This window comes from Phascolarctos cinereus, unplaced genomic scaffold (assembly GCF_003287225.1).
Source record: "Phascolarctos cinereus isolate Bilbo 61053 unplaced genomic scaffold, phaCin_HiC Scaffold_5;HRSCAF=322, whole genome shotgun sequence".
In the NCBI taxonomy this organism is placed as follows: domain Eukaryota; kingdom Metazoa; phylum Chordata; class Mammalia; order Diprotodontia; family Phascolarctidae; genus Phascolarctos; species Phascolarctos cinereus.
Window position 1 is genome coordinate 364,088,126 of NW_027555958.1, and position 17,920 is coordinate 364,106,045.

The 17,920-nt window shown below is 36.5% G+C and overlaps 1 protein-coding gene across 1 annotated transcript in view; it reads left to right on the plus strand.

The window, feature by feature from the left end:
- USH2A (usherin) overlaps positions 1 to 17,920 on the plus strand; it is a 962,202-nt gene that overhangs the window by 247,928 nt on the left and 696,354 nt on the right. Inside the window, 1 exon segment of the mRNA XM_020982269.2 lies at positions 1,021 to 1,251. Coding sequence (XP_020837928.1) covers positions 1,021 to 1,251 — 231 coding nt within the window.

A 17,920-nucleotide genomic window follows, 5' to 3' on the forward strand; every position in this document is an offset into this window, starting at 1 on the left:
TGCACTATAAATTGCTTGTTGTCATGTTTTTAACCTTAAATATCTATTACAGTCTCAAAAGAATGGCTACAGGTGTAGACATTGAACTGTTGCTTGATGGTGGAAGTACTTTGTACATAAATTGAATTGTTCTCTATTTTTTGACTAGCAGCCTGATGGTGAGGGATTCTTAAAGGAATTGCAGACTGAACACTTTTGAGAACTAGCCACTAATATAGTTTTTGTCAATGAATGCATGAGTAAATTAATGAATGAAAAGGAAAGATAAGGTGAAACAATGAACGTATTTGTACAGCAATGTGTAGAATATAGAATTATTTGATCTTTTACTAAACTGGCCTATCCATAACCCATCCTCCTTGTTAAATTTCACTCAAATTAGTTAAATGTTTAAAATTCAATTTCTACAGCTATGTATTTTACTGAAAAACTTGGTAGGTGCTTTTAAAATTATTAAAGAATGGATGTCTTCAGTTTTATTAAATATGGCAGTTATCTTAAGGTAAGGTCCCCCCCACCCCCATATATTCATACATACATGTACCTTGACACTTTATTCTTGGGCTATTGCAATAGCTTCCTAATAACATATTGGTTTATGCTTTAGTTATATTTTTATGCACATATATATTTTCTCCATAGCTAAATTATAGACTCCTTGAGGGCAGGGACCATGTTATTGTTGTCACCTTCATTGTCATCACAGCTAACAACTATATAGTGCTTTAATGTTTACAAAGAACTTTATGAATGTTGTCTTGTTTGATCCACTCAAGATTGGCTTTGAATGTGAGCCTATTGATAGTGTTTGTAATTGGAGTGCTAATATTGTTAATTTGGAGAGGTTCATCACCAGCTTATGAAATTTTAGGGTGTAACTCTTGAAGACTGTTCAATGAGAAAGGGAGTATCCATTGACAGGAGTATCCATCCCAATTAAAATAAAATTCTTCAGTCTTCCAATCTACATCTATCTATATTTATCATATTTGGTCATAAGAAACATTTTCTCTTATGTAGCCCCAGCCCATGTAAGAGCTCCACATGTTGAAGGAATCAACTGTTCAACTATGAAAATTAGCTGGCCTCCACCTGGAGAACTGAATGGACCCTCTCCCATTTACCAGCTAGAAAGAAGAGAGATATCTTTGCCAGTACTAGACACTGAAATGATAAAAGGCATCCGTTTTATCGGAAATGGATATTATAAATTCCCCAGCTCAACTCTGCCTGTCAATACAGACTTTACAGGTTAGTGCACTGATTATTATTTCACCTAGAAGGAACTGAAGAGGTAATCCCTAAGTTATGTGCCATAATGCTGACAAATCTTTGCAAATAATATATAGCATATCTGTTTATAGAAATGAATGCTAATTAAACAATTCATTAATGAAGGCATTCTATTATTTAAACTGTAGTTGTCTTTTTTTACAGCTGGTATGATCTTTTATAAGACTTATAAGACTTAGGGCTGCTGGGGATGGGGGTGGAGAGGGCAAGAGGAGCTTCCTGGGTAAAGCAGAAGACCAATCCAAACAAGCATACATGATTAAAAAGAACTGAAGAAGAATCTGTTCTTCCCTGTTCTGTCCAAATCTCTCTAAATCATAGTTTACAAAACCCCAGTTATAGGACCAAAGAAATAACTCTCTTTTATATAGTACTTTATAATATACAAATGTTGTCCTTATAACAAACCTGTGAAATCGGTAGGGCAAGTAGTATGACCCATTTCACAGAGGAGGGAACTGAGCCTCAGAAAGGTTAATTGACTAGGTCATGATCACATGGCTAATAAGTCCCAGATGTGAGATTAAAATTCAGGCCTTTTGATTCCAAGTGTTCTTTCACTATACCATTCTTGTGCAAAGTCTTTCTTTTTGATCATAGATCACTTCCTGCCCATGTTAATTCATAGAAGGACACAATTATTTATGCAAACTCATAAATATATTGCTTTAATGCAGAGGGGCCCATTTTGCATACAGGCATTTGGTAAATGTTTTGTTAAACTGAATAATAGTTGAATCAAGATCATCAAAATTCTAGTAATAAGGAAGTAAACCAATGGGATAGCCTGTAACAGACAATTTCTGATGGCATTTATATAAGGCAGTGATACGACACTATGAAAAAAACAGAGAGAAACACCAGGATGAAAATAGAACTTAATTACTTGGTAAAATAGTTTTGTAAGCTGCGTTCCTGGTCAAACGTTTGGCATTGTAACATGTTTCACTGAAGAAACAGTCTCTGTGTACAGCTGTGCATTCCCGATGCAGGTGTGTTAGCCTGAATCTGCTGGCTAGCCACTGGACAGATTTTTGATGGGATCACCCACTGTTGTTATACTGAAAGATAGAGTGGTCTATTTACTGTTAATAAATTTAGTTGTCCTCATCATCTCCCTGGCCAGTCTTATACTCAGGTTCAAGTGCTAGGGGCAGATGTACTCTCTGGGAAGTTTTCCAAATTAATCTTTAAAAAAGTTAGGCCATAAACACGAGTCTCACTGTGCAGGATCCTTCTGTCTATAACAAAAGCCTCCAGCTGTACTGAAAATGTGCTTGGAGTACACATTATTAAAAGGAGAGTAAGATAGGTAAAAATATAATTTTAGATTGAGAAGTCCTTAAGTATTTGTCAAATCCCAGGCAAAGAAAGAAATTCTTCATATATTTAGCTGTGTTTTCATAGAATTACCAATTGCATTTGCATCAATAGCTGGCCCCCATTCCCATCCTCACTCCGCTTTTCAGATTTTCTTTCACTTGTAAAGTACAGAGTAACCTTTGAAACCTCAATATCTGATTTGGCAGACTTATTTTATGATAACTCTCTCTAAGTTGTTGAAGAGTTACTCATTGTTTTCTTACACTGATGAAATCACATTTCTGGACCCCTCTCTGTCCTCTCAAAAAATGTTACTCAATTGACTGACACAGTTGAATTTTTCAAATCCATCAGCTTTTTTTTTTTTTGGTGCCGTATGGGCACAACCTTAGAAAGATATAGGATAGATAATATGCTAAAAGCATACATGAGAATTGAGATGGAGAGGAGATTCAGAATGGTTGATAAGGACACATGTATTAACTGAAATTCAGCAGAAATACTAAAAGTTTTTGTGTTTGTTTTAAGTTACAGCTTTTTAAAAATATAGCATCTTTAATAATTATTAGTGGCTGATAATTAGTATTAGGTAGCTACATGGTACAATAAATAGAGCATTGAGTTTGGAGTCAGGAAGATTTGAGTTAAAATATGACCTCAGATACTTAATAGTTATGTGATCCTGGGCAAGACCTTTTTAAATTATGTCTGCCTCAGTTTCCTTACTTGTAAAACTGGGATAATAAAAGCTACTACCTCCTAGGGTTGTTATGAGGATAAATGAGATTATTTGTAAGGTACTTAACGCAGTACCTAGCACATAGTGGGAACTTAACAAATGCTTATTTGTTATTATTTCTTATATCTCTTTTATATTTCCTCAGGCTTTTAAAGAAATCTGGGGGGAGGTAATACCTAGGAAGGCAAAATAAAGCTTTTGACTTTTTCTATGACAATTCCTTAAGATATGCTGGTGTAGTTCTATTCCATGCTGTAAAGAGTTCTTTTAAGTGCTTGAAACATACACATATGTATATACATATATACAAATATATATATATGTGTGTGTGTGTGTGTGTGTGTATGTGTATATATATAGTATATGTATATATGCACAAATACATATGGGTTATAAATGTGTATATATTTTTAATCTTTGATGGATCAGTTATTTTATTGATGAGGGAACTTCCTTTAATAGTTTATGTTAAAACCCATACAGTGTGACTTGTGTAGATCCTCAGGTGATTCCTCCACAGTGGGTCTACCCAATGTTCCCAAAAATATCAAAGGTGAAAAGGATTGAAAAAGAGAATATTACAGTTATTATTTTTATTGAAACTTTCTTTCCCCAAACCTGCTTTGTTCATTGCAGTGAACTTACTAAAATATGAACTCTAATACTAATTATTTCTCAAGATACCCATTGGGACCACTGATTAAAGTTCTATAGTCTTTCAGAGTTGTTTTCCTTTACATTACTGTGATTATAGTGTAAATTGTTTTACTGCTTCTATTCATTTCACTCTGACTATTCAAATATTCCCGGATATGATAGGACCAATATCTCCCAGGGTTTCCCACCTCACCTCTACAATTTGGGTTAGGTTAGTTTTACCTAAAGCTAGCCTCCTCCTTCCCTGTACTCAATCAGCCCCTGAACTTCCAGTGAGGCAGCCTTCCCATTTCTGGGCATAAAAATCCCACAAATGGGAAGTTGAGACCCTTTATCCTTTTTTTTTTAATAAAAAATCATTTATTGAGTTTTTCTATGTGCAAAAACACTGTGCTAAGCATAGAGAATACAAATAGAAATTTGTGCAAATAGTCCTTGCCGTCAAGGACCTCATATTTTAATGGAGGAGATAACACATACAGAAAGTTTCAGCTGCAAGTCAGATGGGACAGTCTCCTCATCCTTAGTGTTCAGCAGCAAAGCAGATGGAAATAGCTCCTCTTTAATGTTATTTCCACTAATAAAATCATGTCAGTTTCTGACGTTGAACCATTTGAGGGCGCCCACCATCCCCTGAAAGGGCCTGTTCCATTTTTGATGCAGCTCTGATTCTTCAGTATGATTTTTTTTCTGCTGAGGCAACTAGGTGGTGCAGTGCATAGAGCAGCAGCCCTGGAGTCAGGAGGACCTGAGTTCAAATTTGGCCTCAGACACTTACTAGCTTTGTGACCCTGGGCAAATCACTTAACCACAATTGCCTTAAAAAAAGATTTTTTTCCTGACACATTCCTAATTCTTCTGCCTGGGGCCAAATCAAACAAACGCTAATAATCCTTCTTCTCCCTTCAGATACTTGAAGATAGTCCATTCAGTTATATAGCATAAAGAATGTTGGCTCCAGCATCAGAAGACTTGTGTTCAAATTTCTCCTCTGATGCTGAGTACCTCTGTGATCTTGGGCAAATCATTTAACCTCCCTGAGCCTTATTTTTCTTATCTACAAACTGAAGATATTGGACTTGATGGCCTTTAATGTTCTTTCAGCTCTGCACCTAAATCTATGATTCTGTGAGAGGGTCCAGGATGGCCAGGTGGTGGTGGTGCACACCTTTAGCCCTGCTACTGGGGAAGGCTGATACTGGAGAATCTCTTGAGTTCAGAGCTAAAACCAACGTAGGCTTGGCAATTTTCCTAAGGTTACATGACTCACCACATCCTACCCTACTTTACATATCTCCTTGAATAGGCAAGGGGAGTTATGTTTACCTGAGTTATGCTTCTCTATCCTTATTATGCTTTCTATGGTATGGCTAAGCATATCTTTCATTAACTTATGAACGAACTCATATTGTGCCTTACGTTGTCCTTACCTGGAACCTGAAATGACAATGGCAGCCTGAGTTTTTAGGATTTGGTGTCATTGGTAATTGGATTAATCTGGCTAATGTCACGATTAAGTTGGGGAAAGGTGTGATTGGAAATGGCACTGTGGCACATGACCTTTCCATGGTGTATGTTGATTTCTCTCAATGGAACAGAAGTCTACTGACTTCTACTTCTCCCATGTAAATGAAGGGCACTCTGATGATGAAGATAGGGACCACAACTGGGAACCGGTGAGTCTGGGGTTGGAACTTTCATCTCTGTCCCAGAGGTTTTGGTAAATCCTACTGAAATCAGAGCCATAAGATAGGAGAATAAAAATGGAAATGAGGAAGAGATTTGTGAACTCTCATTGTGTTGAGAAAACTCCAGGCTTTTTGTGTTATATTTGCTACACTTTTTCCACTAAGCGAGCAAATTGGACCAGCTTTTATGACCAAGGAGCTGGGGAGGTTAAGGGAAGCTGAACAACAACCTGGTAAATTGGGGGAACAAAGGCTCCTGACAGCATGGTCCAACTGTGCCAGTGAAGAGGCCATCTCTGCAGCAGGGTTCCATAGACTTGAGGAGCACTCTGAGGATTCACCTTTACAGGAGAAGTCAAGATGGCCGAGTTGCAAGAAGTACATCTTAGCTCTTCAATACATCTACTCTACAAAGATCTAGAAAATGTGCCAGGCCAGATCCTGAATAGGAAATCCAAGAAAAAAAATTACCATAAGTCACATTTCCAGCCCAAGTCAGCATAGGGAAGCAGAGTTGTATGGACACTGACAATAGGGTCTGGCTCGGGAAACATTGACACAGAGCGTTCTAGTACAAAGAAACTGAGAGCAAACTGTGGTTGTGCAAAAAGACAAGAAGAGAAAGGTACCAGACCCATACAGGAAGATCCTGACCTTGTGCAGACTGCAGGAAAAGATACCAACTAGTTTTGTCATTCATGATACACTTCCAAGTCATTGGTTGAGGGTAGAATGAGGAGAGGACTTGTACCTATAGATGTCGTTATGAAGTGAGGAGCAGTCTCTGGTCCCAAGATGTATACTAGGTAAGGAACAAGTTCAGAGACAAATACCTGTGCAGGTTTGACTCTAATAGCAGGGCAACAGTCTTGGTTCTAGCTTATGTTGATGTTCAGTCTCTTCAATTGTGTCCAACTCTTCATGACTCCATTTGGGGTTTTCTTGGTGAAGATACTAGACTGATTTGCCATTTCCTTCTCCAGCTCATTTTACAGATGAGGAAACTGGGGCAATAGGGTTAAGTGACTTTCTCAGGGTCACACAGCTAATAAATGTCTGAGGCCATATTTGAACTCACAAAGATTAGTCTTCCTGACTCCAGGCCTGGCAGGGCAGGAATCCCAGATCAAATAGCACCCCATAGTTCTATCCCTCTAAATTTATAAAACTTTCTAGCTGTCTGCTAGTGGCAGAGCAGAGCAACAATTTACAAGAATTTTGAACCAGGGACAAGGCAACAGCAGTATAGTGAACCCAGCTCAGGAACTGACAGAGCTCACACCAGGAGGGCAGTGATGAAACTTTGCCCTGGATCAGACCACTACGAGAAAGCTGAAAACTAGCAATCCCCTAGCATGATAGGTTCCTGAGAACCTGGAATAGCATACTACTCAGTATTCAAGGAAAGCAACAGAAGAACCCAAGAGGTCAGAAGCTTACTCTAGACACTCCCCAGAAATGTGTAATCTGTGATGTTATTTTTATAGCACAATGATGTTCCATTACATTCATATGCCACAATTTATTCAACTTCCCCCAATTGATAGATACCCTTGTTTCTAATTCTATGCTACAACAAAAAGTACTACTTAAAATATTGTTGTACATATGGTCCCTTTCCCTTTGTCTTTAGCTTCTTTGGGAGTGTATATACTGATATGTAGTTTTCCCTACTTGCATCTGATTTATGTTTCTTCATATTTAATTGAACCTGGAATTTCATGAATTGGAAGCATTCTTCAATGATGTGAATCAGACTCACCCATATAAGCCAGTCCTGGGTGACTTTGTTTCATTTCATCCCATAAATTTATTGCTAGGTATGTACATTCAAGATGATGGAGCCATTCCTTACTTGCAGTGTCTCTCTTCTTGACTGTTTCCTCCTAAAACCTCCATTTTAAGGAGGGGGCCCAGGCCTGGTATGTGTCTTTATTCCTTTCCAGACTGGACTTCTGACTCTCCTGTGAGGCTTCTGTGCCAGATACCTTCAACTCTTTCCAGTCATCCTTTCCCCCTAACCCCCATTTTTCATCTTTCCCTTATGTATTGTCTTCCAACATTAGAATGTAAGCTCCTTGAGAGCAGGGACTGTCTTTCTTTCTGCTTATATACTAGTGCTTAGCACAGTGTCTGATGCATAGTTTTCACGGAATTTTTTTCCCTTCCTTTTTTTTGGGGGGGAGCATTTCCTAAAAGCAGTCCAGCTTAGTTTCCTCTACCTTTTTGACTCTGGGTCCAATTCACTGTCCATCTGTACTGTCTGTCTCAGACATACATACCAATTAATAAGGTCTATATGTTCATTACAAATGCATGTTGAAAGCTGGCAATAGATGTTCATCATCACTTGGTCTACATGGGTGGTCAGCCCTAACTACTTTGAATGAACTCAGATCTCTTCCAGGAGGCTCTGTAATGTTTTTGGAGCTTGATGCAATCAGCACAATGTCACAACTAAATGCAAAAATCTGGAAGATCTCACCATCCACAGATTGTGATTGTCCTAACATAGATTTCTATATGATTTTCTAGTCTTTGTTTTCCTTAGTTCTATTTCTAGCTTCCCTATAAGTGCATTCTTGACCATGTTATGGTCCAAGTGTGGTGGTTCCACTGTCATAGGTGGAAAAAAAGAAGTTTTTTTCACAATTATTTTGACAAATCTTTTCCATTTTTCTTCTGTTTGTTGTTCTCTTTCCTTTTTCATACTTGCTTTGCTAGATGTCTTGCCCAACTTTCTTTAAAATCGTTTTACCCTCTATTGCTTTACTCTTCGTTATGAGTATCATAAACATCCATCATTTTTCCTTATGAGATTTCACAAATGAATTTATATTCTAATCTGATGTTACCCTTGGCAGTCATCTCTCTATTTGGCAAATGTCAGATATTTGTTGAGTAAGGCTCCTTCTGAGATCTTTTTTTCTCCTTGTTGTGACAATTAATTTATATTAGTTTAATATCTGTAAAAATATTACAGATGTCATTTCTGTTATCCATTTCCCATTTATGATAGTCAATTAATTATTTAAATAGTTCAGGATTAAGCTTTTTGCTTCAATTGTATGCCATATCTTTTTCTCATAATTATGATTTTTTCTTGCTTTTCTTTGTAATCCATATTATTATACTAGTCTATAAAAATATTCCTAGTAAATTCTTTTAATTTTACAGGGAATTATAAATGTATTAGGGGATTAGGCTGAGGAAAAATATCATTTAGATGATGTCAGTCTTTACTTCTAGCTTGTTCTTTCTGTGTCCCTTTCTCCACTTAATGTTTCCTTTATTTCTTTTTACATACCTCATGCATTCTTTTTTTTTTAAAACCCAATATTTGAATAGGATTTAAAACAATTTTATACCTCAGTGTATGTTTGTAGTCAGACACCCTGAGGCATTAGGAGCTTTGACCATTTTGGGATGGCTTGGTACAAACTCAGTCTTCCACCATTATGTTGGTCTATGTCTCATAAATATTTCTAGGGTGGCATTAATACGTATTGCCTTATCCTGGTGGACTACAAATGTGTATGTGGGGCAGTAGGGGAGGTTGACCACAAGAGTTCCCCAGTTAACTTGATAATCTTAAGTATATGATAGTGAACTTTTGTCTGGGACCTTTTAAGGCACCTTTCTTTATAAAATCTGAACATGTTCCTTTGTATTTTGCTGAGAGGATGAAAGACAACCCCCTGATGATATCTCAGAGACTGAGTCTAGCCAAAGATTAGTCGGTTATTTTGGAGCTACTTTCTCGTATCTTCTTTGGTTTAGTTTTCAGTGCCTGGGTCTGCTCTCAATATACTTGATTCAGTTGGATGATTGGAAGGGGGTCTCATTAGAGGGTCCCATACCTGTTTTGGCCTATAAAGAAGCTGATAGACCATTTTCAGAACCTTTATACCTTTTCTCTGTTTAGAGCACTAACTTGTCCCTGGATTCTGGAGGGATACGTAAAGTCAGTGTCTGCACTAAATTTCTCCCCTCCCTATTCCTATAAGCCTGTAATGATGGGCCTTGGAGCAAAAGCATATAGGAGTTGCCTGTGCTCACCAACAACTTTCTGGGCACAAGTCAGTAACCAGATGCCTGAGAGTGGACTTATTCAGTCCAAGAGGTGGTAGTAGCCAGGGTATGGACAAATATTGGGTTTCTGCAAAGTCCATGGCAGAGGCAGATATGTGGCCTGAGGGCAATTAAAGAAACATGTTCTTGAGCCCTAACCTCTTGCTTTCTTGTTTTCTAGTCAGTAGGGTCCAGAAAATCTAACTTTTTAACGAGAGAAAAGAGATTTCTTGGGCAGCAGTAACCTTGGAGATTGCCATGAAAGTAATCAGAAGTTAGCAAATCCAGGGATCTCTATCTCTAAAGAGAGAAGCAAAGGTCCTAGGCAGGTTGCCTCTTGGAAGTGGTCCCCACAGAAGCAGCTGATGGCACAATGGGTAGAGTTTTGGGACTTAGAGTTAGGAATACTTGGGTTCTTCCTTGAGGGGAATTTCTAGTGTGTATTTGAGGTATTTTTTATATTTGTTTATCTGTTGCTGTGAGTATTTTATACAGTTTGTGCTTTCTGGAGGGTGAGTTGAAGGCCATCTTCTTTTTTCATATGCTTTTATTTCCTTCATTACATGGGAGCTGAGGCCCTTCTGGCCCAAATTTGTGAGAACTTAGACATGAACTATATCTAAGCTCTAGTCAATGATTTCCTAGAATAAATTCTGGATGGAAGCAATTATAATAAAAAGAGATGCTGATTTTTTTTTAATTAGCCCTTCAGACTAAACCCAGTCTATATGTATTAAGACATAAGGGGATTGGGCCACAGAGTACATGTAAATCAGTGCATTACTACTGGTCTGACTAGTATTTCAACTATTAAATTTCAGTTTAAGTGTAGAATAAATGGTTCACTTTGTTAAAGGAAATCCAAGGGTCAGTGATGGGGACGATGGTGGTGAAATTTTTCTCCATCAAGGAGACCTTGGTTTATGCTCCCAAAATAACTCACCTTAAAGGAAAGTCCTGTAACACTTATTTTATATTAAATTATTTCTATACATTTAAAATGCGTATGGCATAATGGAGTTGGTGTTGTATAGGTGACATACAATAGTTGATATTAAATAGTATATTGTTGTTCAGTCATTTTTTCAGTCATGTCTGACTCTGTGTGACCCCATTTAGGTTTTTCATGGCAGAGATATTGAAGTGGTATGCTATTTCTATCTCCAACTCATTTTACAGATGAGGAAACTGAGGCAAACAGGGTTAAGTGACTTGCCCAGAATCACACAACTAGTAAGTGTCTGAGGCCAGATCATTGTGCCACCTTAAAATGTAAAGTAAGGAAAAGAATGACGTAATAGCACTAAATTTCAGACTGTTTCTCATATATGTATATATATATATACACACACACAGACACACATATATACATATATATATACATACATACATATATATATATATTTATGCTTTATATATTATATATATGTTTAACATACATACATATGTATTTGATGTCAGACACTTGAATATTTGGCACTGTGACCTAGATTCTTTGCTGATTTTGGCACTTAACCAATTTTAACATTATTTACCCAACTATAATATTAATCTAAATTCACCCTCTGCTTTTAAATGGAAGATAATAGCACTTAATGAGGGTACCCCAAAAGTCAGTGCAGTTTAAGGACCAAGATATGGGACACCCTGTATCTTAGATTTAAAGGGGCTTTTATGAAACCATTAGCTAACAAAATGAGAGTAAGTGGAAGGCAGTTTAAGGATCATCTCATCCAACTGTGTCCTTTGACAGATGAGGAAACCTGAAGCTTAAGTTGAAAGATTCTAGGGGATGAAAAATATTTGATCTGGAGTGAGATCTAGCTTGACCCCCAGTTATGAGGTGTATGCATGTGATCTCAGGCATGGTGTGTCACTCCCTCTCTGGGTTTCCTTCCAGCTTCAAAATTCTGTGATCACATGTTAAGTGTGACCAGGCTCCAAACTTAGATCTTCTGTCTTCCAAATTAGTGTTTGAGACACTACATCATTCTACCAGAAGAGTTTGAAAGATGCATTTAGATCTTTGCTTATGTGAGATAATCAAATCATAGAGTCAGGGATTTAGAGCTAGAAGACATGTTAAAGGGGACATTTTACAGATGAAAAAATGAGAAAACCCAAGTATGTTAACTAACTTGTTTCAAAGTCACACAGGTAGTAAGTGTCAGAGGCAAGATTTGAACCATTTGTGGTTACAAAGCTAGTGTTTTTCAAGTACACAGTGTTCAGGATAAGTCTGTTTTGAGGATGGAAAAACAGAATAGTGTATTACACAGGGAAATCCTCTTGGAGCTAGGAAAATTTCATTATGTACAAAACATCAGTGCAAATGAAGAATATTCTCTCTTATGAGACTGGATACATTATTGGTCCTGCAGAGAGGAGATTTTTTTTTTTTGAAACAAGAATGAAGAGTTAATTCAAGTTGGATTTGTGCTGAGAGCTCTATGGCTTTCCATATGATACAAATAATCCAAATATATCAAAATAGCAGCTGTACCATTTTCTAAAATGACATTCTTCTCTACTTCCTTCATTAAGAGGATTAGGTTCATGATTGTTTAGGAGTAAATTTGGTAAGTTTTAGGATCTGAATACAAATATAAAACAACCTTAACAGTTTAAGAGTGAGGTTGAAACTATTCTACCTTATTTTAGCTCTGAATCTAACTAGATGAAAAAATTCATTCATTCAATCAGTCATTCAAAAGACCTATCATAAGTAGTTGGTTTGTTGTTGTCCTTCATTCTCAAAGAGGACCAAAATGACATCACTATGCTAGAGTCAACTTATGGTGTGTACGATTGTGGCTGATCAGACCAATATGAGCCTGGAAGGCTCTACTACAGGTCAGGCACAAATAATCCACATAAACATTTGTGGTGGATTCTTTGAAAGCCAATAGGTGAAGTGAAATGACATGAGACAGGAAGTCTCTTCCAATAGGCTGGGAAACTTGGCCTCATTTCAGCAATTATCTATAAATTATTAAATAATTTGAGAAGGCAGAGGAATCCCAGAAATTGGATGACTAAGTAGAGTGTGGTATGGGAAAAACGTTTCTACATTTAAATTAAAAAAAAATCCTTTACCTAATCTCCTAACAATGGAAATGAAATTTAATACGGAGGGCTACTTGTGGATGTAAATATTTTATATTTTCATTTTTTAAAATATCCATTTTTACATGTGAGAAATTATCTTCTTTTATTAGAAAATGTCATAGAGAAAATGAGGGAGTAGGAGAAGAATAATCCCTCTTCATCTTTGTTTTTTTTTTTTAATTCACAAGTAATGTAAAACTATTCCCTTGACTTAGTTATTAGGAATAATGGATTCCAATGAAAGGGACACATTGAGAGTACTTAGATCATATTTAGTCTTTTTGATGAATACACCCCAAACACTTGTATTTCTTTTAACCCTTCTCTCAAAAGTGGGAGAAATATTTACTTTAGGGAAGAAAAAGAAACTATAGATGAAAGTATGAATTTTTTTTAACTCTCTCTCTCCTCCCACCCCTCTGCCATTTAAGTCAGCAACTATAGTGTCTTTCTTAAATTGGCCAGCCTGCTTATGTGATGAATAGGATGTCCATTAAGTACTTTGACCTATGCAATTTTATTTATTAGTTCTTTGTTTAGAATCTCTGTTTATTCTATCCATATTCATTAGATTTATGTATCATGTTCTAGCCTAGGTTTTTCTAGTCTTAAATCTTAAGCTCTAGAGAGCAGAACCAAATTTCTACATGTAGTGAGTAGCACAGAGAAATAGACAAAAATACCTAAGTGCATTTTGACGGTGATATGTAATCAACTGAATGTAGTCAACAGAAATCCTCATTGTGCTTTAGTCTTTAAGCCCATAATTCCTCTTATGGAATATCTTCCAAGTAATAGTTAAAATTAACTTTAGGGATTATATTCCTATCCTGTTTGAACGTATCTCTATAGATACATCTAATGTCGTATCTTTATTTCTATAATATGTGTGTGTTTGTGTGTAAATAATAATGGTTAACATTTATATAGTGCTATAAGTTTTGCAGGATACTTTACATTTATTAGCTCATCCTATCCTCACAATAAACCTGTCACATTGGTGTCATTATTAACCCCATTTTACAAATGAGGAAAAAGGCTGAGAGAGGCTAAGTGACTTGCCTGGGGTCATGCAGCTAAGTGTATGGGGTAGGATTCAAGTTCAGTTTTTCTTGACTCCAAACTCAGCACTCTATCTGCTGTGACATCTAGATAAATTCCAAAAGGACATGTAAGAATATACTTTGATATAATCAAATAACTAAGATAAAATATAATTTTGGAACATTGAAAAAAGGCGGACTATGTAGTTTTGTCTAATTACATTTTCCCCTCCTTGATTATTTAAGTTCTTATACTGAAACATGGAGGGTAATGTGATGTAGTAGAAGCCTCATTAGATTTGGCAACCAAGAACCTAGGTTTGACTCCTGACCCTACCATTTCCCAACTCTGTGACTTTAAGTAATTCACTTGAATTTTCTGGGCTTTAGATTCTGGGCTTTAAATGAGGGGCTTGATCTATATGACCTCTAAAGTTCCATCCAATTCTGATACTATGAGCACATGTAGGGAGAGCAAGGGATGGGCGGCCTACAGGTTCTACTGGAGCCTTGACATACTATTTTAAGAATCCCAGTTCATAAGCAGGCACCCCCATGGAAGAGCTATGGGATGATAAAGACCACATGCCTTTAGAGGGAGGAGCTACATTGATGACATCTTAGAACCATCGAAGTTTCAAACCATACTCAAGTATATCTTTATTTATTTATTGTTTTTGTTTTTGGCTAGGCAACAGGGTTAAGTGACATGTCCAGGGTCACACAGCTAGTAAGTGTCAAGTATTTGAGGCTGGATTTGAACTCAGGTCCTCCTGACTCCAGGGCCAGTATTCTATCCACTGAGCCACTAGCTGCCCCCTCAAGTATACCTTTAGATTGTACTTTGGGGGATTTTATGCTTGAATGCACAAAATAATTATTTGAATTGATCACTTTTACTCCTGTTTCTTTTTACCCAAAGTTTTATACCTGTATGCTATTGCTGTAGTGGTTAGGTTCAGTGAAAAGGCAAGCTGTTCTGTGCATACGCCATTCCTTCAGTTTCTCAGAGCCACCCTGGAATCTAGTCTTATTTTTTAAAATGATTTCTGGATTTCATCTTGAACGAGACATTTTTCTTTCTTCCTTTCTAATCCCAAGGAATTGGAAAATAAGGAAAGGGTAGCCAGAATAAAAGAAACAGGAGTAAAACCAGCACAACAAAGCGAATAGTATTTCCTGATGAACAACAACAACAAAAATCTTGCAACATTTTCTAACTTGCTCAACAGGGACTCATGCAACCAGTAAGTTGGGCTGACATTGACCTTGCCAGTATTTCTGAGGTAATATTTCCAGTAGGATGAACTGTTTTTGTTAGGCACTAACATTCTTTATATCAGCTTTCTAGCATCTGCTTTTCCATTACTTTTTTTTAATCATAAAAAGATTTATTGTTGCCAGTACCAAAAAAATAAAAAAGGAAATCTACACTCTACTTGACTGCTTTATGAAATCTCATATTTACCTATTTCAATTCTAGGGGTCCTTTAGTTTTAGCCTTTCTCACAATGTCCATTTTAGAATTGTTTCAAAGACAATATTACAAACAACTTTTGCCAATTCTTAGTGGAATTTTGCATCAATAGAAAAAATAATTTTAATTTGCATTCAGAATTTCTGAATTGGTAATAAGATAATAATACCAATAAAATAGCTAGAATTTATATAGTACTTTAAGGTTTGTTTACAAAACACTTTCCCCTTCTCTCATTTGAACCTCAAAACAACCCTTGAAGGAATTGCTATTATTATCTTCAATTTACAGATGAAGAAACTGAGATCGAGTAAGTTGTTCCAAGTCATACACCTAGGAGGTATAAAGACAGGATATGACGTTGGGTTTTGCTGACTCAAGAGTCCCACAATCTAGCCATCATACTGTACTGCTGCCAAAACAAGAAAATATATGATTTTGGAAGTTGCAAAATTCAGATAACTTATGTTGAATTACTCATGTTTTTAACATATATTAAGGGAAACTTTTTTATTAGCAGTCTTCTTAAAAGTGAAGAATATTTTTATAATGAACAGAACGATTAATAATTAAAGTAACTGACATTTATGTAGGACTTTAAACATTGCAAAGTGCCTTACATACCTAATTTCATTTGATCCTTGGACCAACCTTGTTAAATAGATGTTATTCCACATTTTGACAGATGAGGAAAATGAGGCTAAGAGAGGTTTCATGACTTCCTTTCATCACAGAGACATCACAATTGGAATTCAGGTTTTCCTGATTCTAAGACCAGAACTCAAAAATGCTCTAAAGTAGGCTCGTAGACCTAGAGGTAGAAGGAATCTTCTAGTCCTCTCATTTCATAAGTGAGAAAATTAACCAGAGGAGGGAGTGACTTGCGCCCATGTCATATATGCAGCAGAGTATTCTAACTTGGGAGCTGGGAATTACTTGATAGTTATATTGGTATTGCCAGTGCCCAGCGGACACTAGATGCTTAAATGCTCGTTGATTGATTAGTAAAGGTCTATAAATGGGCACTAGAGATGGTGGTAGTCTTTTGGCTAGAGGAGCTTAAGAAGTGAATGGTTTTTAATATAGGAGGAACATTTAATGATAAAGGAGCATTAGGTATCTAATTCTGTTGATGATAAAATAAGAGAAAACCAAAAGGAAGGTATGTTGGGTAAAAAGAAGAATTCCCTGAGAGTGAAGATTTTTTGTGCACTGGAATGGGGTGCTGAATGTCTTCGGAAGTATTAAAATACAGGGTAGATTATTAGTTTATTTAATTTCTAACCTAATTATACGATTTGACTTCTTGGAGTTCTGTGTCAGTATTCAGAGTTGGAGGGACTATTATGATGAAGATGAAAAATTCTGTTCCATATTACTACAAGTAACTCTTAGTAGTTAAGAAAGTGTTTCCCATGTCTTAGGTACCAGTTTCTTGGGCCTGTTGCCATTACATTTTAATGATGATGAATATTTCAATATAGTTTTATCAGCACAGCATTATGGCTTATTGCAGTAGGTTTAAGATGACAGTAATAATAAACATACACAATACAATAAAAGCACTTTTAATCTTGAAAGTGCTTTATAAACAGCCCTGATAAGTGTTATAGATATATTAACTGCCTGCAATAAGATGGAATCCTTTTTCAAGGTCAAAGAAGGTATTGATGTTGGTATTCTAGTTTCAACTTTGACTCACAGTTTCAGGTTTGGATCTTTGAATTATGGTACTTTCTAAAACAAAAGTTACACAAATGCTCAACTGATCTATTGTAATCCTCTGCCACATTTTCTTGAGCCTGTATATCTCACATTTCATTTTAAAAATACCAAGGTATTTAAGTGTCAAATTAGTTATAGAGCAGCTAAGTGGGGCAGTGGATAAAGAACAACATTTGGAGTCAGGAAGACTTGAGTTGCAACCCTGCCTCAGATACTTACTAACTGCCTGACCTCAGGCAAGTTACTTAACCTCTATGTGCCTCAATTTCCTCTCTTGCAAAAATGGAATAAAATTATGTCTATCTCCCATGGTGTTTGCAAGGATCAAATGAGTTAGCATATGTGAAGCACTTTTCAAACATTAAAGTGCCATATAAGTACAAGGTATATGAAAAACATTCATAGATAAAACTGTGAAGGGTCAACAGATGGAACATATTTGTCACAATCTATAATTTTAGGCAGATAGGTGACAAAGTGGATAGAGTGCTGCACCTTAAGTCAGGAAAACTCATCTTCTTGAGTTCAAATCTGTCCTGAGATATTTCCTAGCTGTGTCACCATGGACAAGTCACTTAACCCTGTTTGCCTCAGTTCCTCATTTGTAAAATGAGCTGGAGAAGGAAATGGCAAACCATTCCAGTATCTTTGCCAAGAAAACCCCCAAATGGGATAATGAAGAGTGAGACATGACTGAAAATGACTGAACAAAAGCAATTATGATAATCCATTGCTACCATTAGTGACAAAGGAACTTTAAAACATAAAATAGTAGAAATCATACTAAGAAGAGGAA